The 9,459-nt window shown below is 39.0% G+C and overlaps 1 protein-coding gene across 1 annotated transcript; it reads right to left on the bottom strand.

Moving 5' to 3' along the window:
- Positions 1–1,825: 1,825 nt before the first annotated feature.
- On the bottom strand, positions 1,826–7,529 carry si:ch211-262h13.5 (uncharacterized protein LOC571127 homolog). Its single transcript, XM_038715247.1, has 7 exons — positions 7,212–7,529; positions 6,069–6,179; positions 5,662–5,749; positions 4,735–4,901; positions 4,127–4,234; positions 3,452–3,538; positions 1,826–2,569 (listed from the first exon to the last, which is right to left on the bottom strand). Exons 1-7 carry the CDS (start codon positions 7,443–7,445, stop codon positions 2,072–2,074), a joined length of 1,293 nt encoding a protein of 430 aa, XP_038571175.1. The 5' UTR covers positions 7,446–7,529; the 3' UTR covers positions 1,826–2,071.
- Positions 7,530–9,459: the final 1,930 nt, after the last annotated feature.

The raw sequence follows: 9,459 nt of genomic DNA, 5'->3' as shown, positions 1-9,459 counted from the left end.
TATATCTCCATGACCGCAAGTCCGATTGACACCAAATTTGTGTTTTTCGGATTCTAGGTGGTGCTATAATCGAAGCTGAAAGGCCGTGGAAAATATCATTGTAATGGCGGATCAACACCAAACTTGAGGCACCCTGGCCGACTTGCTCACCCTCCGCAGGGCTAGGGGGAGGCTTGCGCCGGGAGGCTTGGACCCCGCTTACAACTGCTTGCAGTTCTAGTTTTGTTTTAAGACTTCCAAACAACAGCAAGGCTGAGTAATGTATTTTCAAATATGTTTAAGTTCTGAATTCTCGAGAAACACTTGAAAGCAGCAACTCGTGTATCAAATATTCTTTACGTCTAAAGTAAATTGTAAATTTGGGAAATAGTCTAATTACAAAAAGCACCCAACAAAGTGACATTAAAATTGTGTTTTATAAGGGATTTATAAGTTATGTCAAAATACAATTCTTGATTTCTGGTCAACAAAACCTGTTGGGGAAGATACTTCTAGATTTCAAGATGCCACAGGTCACGTCAACTGTCAGACTCAAATATTGAAGTTCCAACCATCCACAAGCCACATACAGGCCTATTTCCTTACCTTTACCAAAATAATTCTGTCCCAACAACATTTTTGCTTTGTTTGTCAGTTCTATGAGACTAAAAACAACAACAAGCTAATAAATGTAGTGATCGTTTCAAATTCTGAATCTATCAGCTACCGTGGTCTAATCTGGTCAATGCCTTCTGCTAGGCTATAGCAATGGGAATTTCTTTTAGAGCTGAGACAAAAAACAGGAAATGACAGAAAGGAGGGAGTTAACTCTCAGTCCCTTTTAAAACACACACACACACACACACACACACACAAACACTGTTAACAAAACTGAACATGATCCCACCAGGCCTCTTGAATGAAAGTGTAGCCTACTATTCAGAAGAACATAGACAAGCTTGGTATTAACATGTTTTGACATGTTCTTGGCCTCATTTTCCCAGGCATTTAAACCTCTGTTGGTCATTCACAACTTGATGTCACATGTAAATCATTAAGTAGATTACATGGCCATCATATGAGTTTCATGCAGCATATCAGCAGTGTCGCAGCATCTTCCACTTTGTTTCAGGAAGGTTATGTTTGCCTTTTTTCACTCATCTTTCAAACCACTTGTCCTCTTTGTCAAAAATGTGTACTTTGCTTTCCCCAAATGAGTTTCCACTGTCCTTTAAATGAAGACAGACTGCTGCATCTTGACCTGTGGGGTTTGTTCCACCTTGGCTGTGTTTCATTTCCTGATGTATAGCTCTCTGTGTTTGTCATTGCTTTGGACTTCACATTGCTCTGCTTATGTTTGGTGAGTGTTTTTTTTATAGATTTCAAGTTGCTGACTTGCTTGTTGTTTGAAAAAGGGTTGCAGGGTTGCTGTGTATATCAAAGATAAGACTGAGTGACACTCCAGCCATCTCACCCGCTTCTCCCCTCCTTGTCTGTCTGCTCTTTCTAATAGCTCTAGTGTGGGAAAGGACCTACTTTGGGTACCCGCAATTTTAAAGCTTTCCTGAGATGTTTGCACTTGTCTTCTTCTCAGTGAACAATGTCGGCCCTGTGGTGAAGAGTCCTAATAAACCCTGACTTTTTCTTTGTGTCTTTGTAAAGCTGTCTCTAGTCAAGTTTAATGACCACTTGATTATGTTTGGGCTCCCCCACAATACTAAGGCACTCCTTCACAGTTATTTTGCTTTATCTAAAACTCGCAAATATTTTTGTGTCCTTCTGCAATACTTTTTAGATTCACTTACAGCATTTCAGACTATTAGCTTCAGTATATACGTTCTTCAAGTAGTTTACAGGGAACTCAAAAGAAGGTTTATTCAAATTGTTCAAATATTGGAAGCCATTTTCAAATACATATAGGTTAAGCTTTGGTTGCTTTGGTGAAAGTATTACAGTAGAATCAGACAGATAATTTCGGGGCCAGTGAGAAGAGATCATATTCCTTTCATTAGCACAAATTATCACAAGCCTCTGGTAACACTGGTCCACCCCCTCACTAGATAACTGAAAATGAAAAAATGAGCAGTGGCAGTTAAACCGTGGTGTATCGAGAAGGACCAGGACAGGAGCGGAAAGGAGAGAGCCCACTAGGGAAATCAGACAGGAAGATGGGGTTGTGAGAGGGTGAGGTCTCCATCAAGGCCTGCCGTTTCTTGCGGTCACGCTTCTGGTAGCGGAAGTTAAAGGGTGGTCGCAGTGCCACGGGGCCTCCTATCTCTTCAGAGGATGAATCAAAAGGACCGGCAACTGCTGGTTGCTGTTGCTGGTTTACAAGATCTTCAGCAGATTCACTGGAAGATGAGGAGAGGGGGTTAGAGGGGTTAACCACAACAGAGGGGTCAAAGGGCACAGGGTGATTGGGTGTGGGGTCAAATGGTGCTGGTTGAACAGCAGGAGGCAGTGTGGGGTCAGAAGGAACAGGCTGCGGATCTTTTCTTGGGTCATCAACCAGAGGAGGGTAGGTCGGGATAGCAGGGTCTTGGGGTCGGTCGTGACCCTGAGGCCGCACTGGTCTGAGGATGTCCACGTTCTGCAGATGAAGAGACAAGATCACACCAGACTAATGTTTTACAAACTCACTCTCAGGGGCTGCAAAAAGAGTCTCAGTCATGCAATATTACATTACACACCACAGTTCCAAAAAGGAGTGAGAAGACAACATAATTATAGCACAGAACCATACAATTTTAAATCTCACACATACATTTAAACACACACAAGCACAGCATACAGTACATTTAAGGACACAACACACAAGATATGACAGAATAATTATACAGCCAGTGTCATTCATTCAGAAAGTTAAATTATCATTTTAAAGGCTGCTTTAGTAAAATCTGAAACAAAACAGAGCATAAAACATTCATCAAATCTCGGTCAGGCAGTGGGTTATTACATTCCCAACTGCAGTCGTAAAGTGTGATGTGATTGACACTTCATATTACACTTTGCTGAAGTTTTTGGACTTTGCTCACTTACTGACTTACATCTTTTAAGGCACTCAAATGTTGTTTTTTGGGCTGTACATGGTTTTCCTGCTTTTGGTGTTAAACCTCTCTGCTGCTGTTTTTCTGTATTTAAAGTACTGTCATGCTTCACAGATTATGACAGAGGAGAATTGAAATAATTTTATTTGGTAGTCACAAAACACGAAAGCTCTTAAAACTGTAGAAATATGGTAGCAGCAAGTAGAAAATGGATGGGGTTGTTATTGTTATACATTCTCTTCCTTTCATTTAAGACATACACCTCTTATGTGTATTTGCTTTTCATTTGTCACTTAAGGATAAGATATTTATTTGTACTTAAAATATTTTTGACACCAAGGCAAATTCCTTGTATATTAAAAGCAACTTGTCAATAAATCTGTTTCTGATTCAGATGGTAAATATTTCTTAACTGCTTCCTATACCTGTACTTTGAACATCTCACAGGACACCTGAACATCGGGATGGACGTTCATTTCTCCGTGGACAGCTCCCGCACAGAAACCTGCAGTCTGAGAGGAGAAGATGAGACATTTTGTTAATGTCGTTTAGGATACTGGGTCAATACAAGAAAAAAGCAATAGGATAAAACAGGGAGGGTACATATAAATAAATAATGCAATAATAAATGAAAATGGAGAGAGAACCTGTCAGGCGTCTTTAATAAAATAATCAATTACTGCAGCCTTTTAGTGGTGTCAGTTTTAAAACTAGAAATTAATCTGTCATGTCATCAACTAACACTTCCAGGAACGGCTTCAGTGATAGTAAACAACTTGCTGGCTGATTGATGTTTATTTAAGTTTTTAGAACAACATTAATTAGTGTCATAACACTGTCACGTTGTCACCATAGGAATCAGTTATTTTAAATTAATGGAGCTTCAGACAATATTGTTTAATTGTATCCCTTTTTTGTCCTTAGAAGAAACATTTTTACGTATCCAAATCAAGATTGTAATGATATGAAACTCCAGTTTCTGTGTGAACAGTATTACATTAATTTAGCATTTTAATATCATCTAATATGTTGTGTTCATTGTGTCAACATAATGTCTCATTTTGAATAAGCTGACTGTCTGGACTCCCTCTGTTGAGTACCTCTGTGTCAGATTCGAGTGTTAGTCGTTGGCAGTTGCCTCTTTCTGTCACTCCCTCTGGACACTCTTGGACTGTGTACTCCACAAAACTGGCTTTCACTGGCACAACCTGAAATATAAAAATAATATGCTAAGAAAAGGGCAAATCATACATATAAACACACTCATACAGGCATATATAGAGAGGGGGTATGGTTGCTGCAGTGTAATGGCTCATCATCTTGGTTTTAGAGCACAAAAATTGTTACCTGAGGGGAATTACTGTATTCAAAGAGAAGCAATATACTGAGCTTTCCCCCCCAAGCAATCTACTCAATTTCTCATTTGTTCCCCAAACAAAAACCTGGCCAGACAGTAAGGTCTAACGTGCCTTCAGTAATTCTTCACCATGTTCTTATATTTTCATGGTTAATGTGGAGCAGTAACGGTACTCATCTGGTACACAAAAGCTCAAAGGTGCACTGTGCCATCTGCTCGTGTACACCCAGAGATTTTTCTCAAGTGTAATTTTGCAATAAACATTAGATTCAACACATTGTTGCGTAATGAAATCAGCCATGGGGGTTTCTCCGGCCAATCAAACTAACTGTACAGTATATCCTGTTGTACCTGTGCTGCAGCTCTAGTGATCTTCTTCACTCCGAGACCTGCACCCAGCGTGGACTGCCTCTTATAGGCAGCCAGAGTAACCTGAGCAGCAGTCACGGCCTGTTGGCTTTCTACAGGCAGCAGGACGGGGCAGGTTGGACAGGTCTGCTGGAGCTTCTCTGGGGGATCTACAGGGACCAGACAGGCACATTTGCACGAGAAATTACAACAACAAAATTAAATAAAATTGTTGATTAAATAAAAGTACACGATTAGCAGTATTAAGTAATAGCTGAATAAGTAATACAGCATGTTTTGGAACATATCTTGTAATGATTTGATCCACATGCACCAACAAAACACACACACAGGACTGGGTGGGTTTGTACAGATCATGCTTGACTGACTAATTGTTTGTAAGGGAAGAACAACTTACAGATTCAAGATTTTCTTAAAAATATATTATTTTGGAGTTTGAGCAGAGGTAACAGGCAAAATAAGTAATGCACCTGTGTAGGTGTTCAGTACCTTTAAGTGTAAATGAATATAAAATCTCAGTTGATATTAGGGGGAACCAATGGACATTTTGATTACTCATAGTGGGTATTGCACATGTGTAACTTGTTACATTAATCAAGGCTCAATTCCATTTAGGTGTGCCAGGGAAACATACAATATGTCATACAAACACAATATGGTAAATATCACAATTTCTCATCAAGGTCCAAGGTTTAGGGGGGACTCATTGTCATTCTCTTCATTTACAGCAATGAATACTGAGCAATACAAATGCATTCCTTCAGTGTTCCAGTATAAGCAATATGTAACTAAAACAGGTTTCTTGAGCAAACCAGTGTTTACACAACTGTGCAATATTTTACAGAAATAATGAATGACTAACTGCCTTTGTCAAACTGCTAATTTAACAATATGTTACAGTAACGTTACCTGGGACAAGAGTGCAGTCGTAGCTGTACAGGTAGGAGTATCCCTCTGGTGTGTGGAGAATGGTGGTGTTACAATTGCCAGAAATTTGCTGAAAAGAAAAAAACGGAAGTTAAAACAATCACTTCGAAACCACTTAAATTTGATAATATGTGACATAACTGAAACGGTCCAAATTGACTTTACGTGTGTGTGCTCTTTTACTTCTATCATATCAAGGACCAAAGTTTTAGACCTCAAGAGTGAGAATGTTTTTGGGAAGTAAGGATAATTGGTTCTTTAATGGACTGTTTATGGTTTTAAGGTTTAAAGTGAGAATTTGGTTTAGGCCAGCATAAGGGTTAAACTGCTCTTTTTGCAATGTAGGGAATGCAGTGTTGCACAAATAAACGTGTGTGTGTGTGTCCTACTGTTTCCATGAATGGTCTGACGTCACAGCGTTTCCATGGTTTTGGGCTGCCTATGTGACACTTGGTCTCCAGGACATCCAGGTCCAGGTAATACACATTGCCCGCTGGGCCCTGACACGCACAATGCAAACACAAGTAATAAGAGAGAGGAGATAAAAACAATGCAATTGGCTCAGATTTTCCAACAGTACTTTCATATGCACCAGTATTTTTGTTTATGGAAAAAATGATAATGAAATTTATGAGAAGTCTTCTTCCCAGTACCTTCATCTGTTACATCGGTTACATTTTTAAGGAATGGAGGTGCTAAGTAATTCCCTGTAACACTTTGGACAATATTGATTTGAGCGGTAGACCTGAAAACAAATGCTAACACTTTGAGCAGGTGTAATAGGGGCCTTTTCAGGTCATGAAGTTGAACTGAGCCTCTTAAAACCTGATCTATCCCACAGTAGAGCTACAATAGCCTTCAGCTGTTGACAGCATGAAGTTCATAAAGCCTGTTGTGTAAGGTGGTCCTGCACTGAAATGACCTGGACTTTATTAACAGTCACTTCAGTCCTAAAGGCCTTTTTTCATGAGGTGTGAAAGGGGATGGCTTCTCGTTTCATAACATAATATGTTACATTTATTATGAGCAACATGCGCCGAGGGCAGTCACTCACAACAAAGTGCAAACAACAAATATTTATTGTTGTTTTTAGTCTTTAATGGTTGCACACTAATGTGATTGCTGCTATTTTTCATGTATTTGAGATATTGCAGTGGTTCCCAAAGTAGGGTCTGTGGACCACAAAAAGTCCTTGAGAAGCCAATTATCATTTCCCCAGAGTGAGAGTCAGCATATTGTGACACGTGAGAGGATGCTTTCAGATTCTAAGTTTTACTGTGCACAGTAATTTGTAATAACAAAACACACATCTTCTCAAAAGAAATCAAACTAACGTGAAGATTGGCCACGGCTGGTTGATCATTGTGTGACTTCCTTTTTTCACAGGGATGTTTTGATATTTCAGCAACAACACAAGTGAAAAAAAACTTTCCAACTTTCCCTTTTCATTGTTAAACATGAACAAATCACCCACTGACAGAGTATTACAGCAACCCCAGCTTTTCCCACTGGGCATTTGTCTTTGTACTGACCTGAGCGTGCAGGTGGACATTTGCAATGCGGTTGAGGGCAAACTTATAGCCATCTGTGCGATCCTCATTGATGTAAGTGGTCGCCAGACGAGACAGCTTCTCCACTGCTTTGTCATTACAGGGAATGGGAGCAAGTTCAATGGGCCCGAGTAAAAAGCCCTCACTGTACACACACAGAGTGTGAATGGATAGCAGGCATAATAGCAGTATTAATGTGCAGATGGATTTGTCCATGGTAGCAGACTTTCAGACAGGAGCTAAAAGACAGAGCTGGTATAAAGTGAAGTTTGTTCTTCTGTGTTTGCATTCAGTCTCTGCAGTGACTTTTGGAATCAAAACAGGACGGAGCTGTTGAAATGAAGCCAAGGACAAAGTTTATTTGATGACAGGGGGCTGATATTTGTGAATGAATGTTCCAGTGATTCTTTCGGCCTGAAGAAAACTCATTCCTACGAAGGAAATCAAGTGAATGACAGCCATTCAGTTCATAACATACATGTGTTTATATGCACATACAAATAAGATTAAAGGTGATTTTATTTTGATTTTATTCTGAATAAAAGATGCATATAGTGTATTTGAGAACTACTTTAATGCTATATTCCCTATTTACATTGTAAATTGTACCAAAGAATTATTTTGTAGGTCATATTATGTGGCTGTAATATGAGCATCTCACCAGGAGGGGTCACTGTGAGTTTGGTGTGCTGTAACGGAGGGAAATCTGGTTAAACTGTTGGTCCACCAGGCAGAACTGGGTTAATGATTCACTCATATCCAGTTAATTAGACTTTCTGTTGTATTACAACCTTGTAACTCTTATATCTGTGTTTTCTATCTTGATTTTACTGAAAACCCATTCACCCTTAATCTGACTGAATTTACTTCATTATGGTAAATGAGCAATGGTAATTATCTCAGCTTTATTTACAATTACTTACAATGAACGAATAGATTAATTTAGATGATTGAGATTTCTTATAGTATACATTGTTATATCATTTCAAGGCAGTACACAGTTTAACCAAGCTGCATTGTGTGTTATGGGTGGGGCTCACACTTTTGGAGCAGTCAGATTGGTTCCATTGTTTCATCACAACAACATTGATTAATGTCTACAGTGCACAGAATAGGACACAGGCGAGCACACATACCCTAACTATGTCTGTGTGCCACACACATTTAATTTATCAGAGGTTTTACACAGATTATGAAACAACATACAATCTTGTCTGTAGACACAACATTTTTATTAGCCATGTTAATTAACAGTGTGATTCGAGGGATGACAGCATTGGTTGGTCGGTTGGTCCCCCACTTTGATCAGACTTAAATATCTCAACACATATGAGATGGATTATTGTGAAAATTACTGCAGATATTTATGGTTCCTGCAAGGCAAGGCAAGTCAAGGCAAGTTGATTTGGATAGCATATTTCAACAACAAAGCAATTCATAATGCTTTATATAAAACATAAAAACAACATAGGGAAATATAAAAAAGACATTGAAATATTCTAATGGCTTTAATTTCATGTAAATAAAGGCAGTGGTAAAAAGAAAGGTTCAGTCTTTATTGAGAACTGAGGGTTGCAGCAGGCCTGCAGTTTTTTGGGAGTCTGTTCCAGATATACGGAGCATAAAAACTGAACGCTGCTTCTCCATGTTTAGTTTTGACTCTTAAGAGTCAAGCCGACTTCTGAACTGGAGTGATGTGATCCACTTTTTCGGCCTTAGTGAGGACTCAAGTAGCTGCGTTCTGAATCAGCTGCAGCTACCTGATGGATTTTAGGGATTGTAGGGAGCCCTGTAAAGACACCGTTACAGTAGTCGAGTCGACTGAAGAAAAATGCATGTAAAAGTTTTTCCATATCCTGCATACATAAGTATTTTAATCCATGATATATTCTTCAGTTGAAAGTAAGCTGACTTTGTAATTGTCTTAATGTGGCTGCAGGGATACATTTGCATGGGGATCACCTTAATTTCCCTGTAGCACCACCAGATGGTATGATTTCAATTATTTTGTTAAATATCTCAGCATCTACTTGATGGATTGGTACCAAATTGTGTACATACATTCATGGCTACCAGCAGGTTGACATTTTGGTTCAGAGTAAATTTCAGTGGTGGAATATAACTAAGTACATTTAACCAAGTACTGTACTTATACTGTATTATTGAGGTACTTACAGATTTGATGCAACTTTATACTTTTACTACATTTCAGAGGGAAATATTAATATAT

This window comes from Micropterus salmoides, unplaced genomic scaffold (genome assembly GCF_014851395.1).
Source record: "Micropterus salmoides isolate LMB-PRFRI ecotype aquatic unplaced genomic scaffold, ASM1485139v1 Ms_hic_scaffold_13, whole genome shotgun sequence".
Classification (NCBI taxonomy): Eukaryota; Metazoa; Chordata; class Actinopteri; order Centrarchiformes; family Centrarchidae; genus Micropterus; species Micropterus salmoides.
This window is presented reverse-complemented; position numbering and strand designations above follow the sequence as displayed.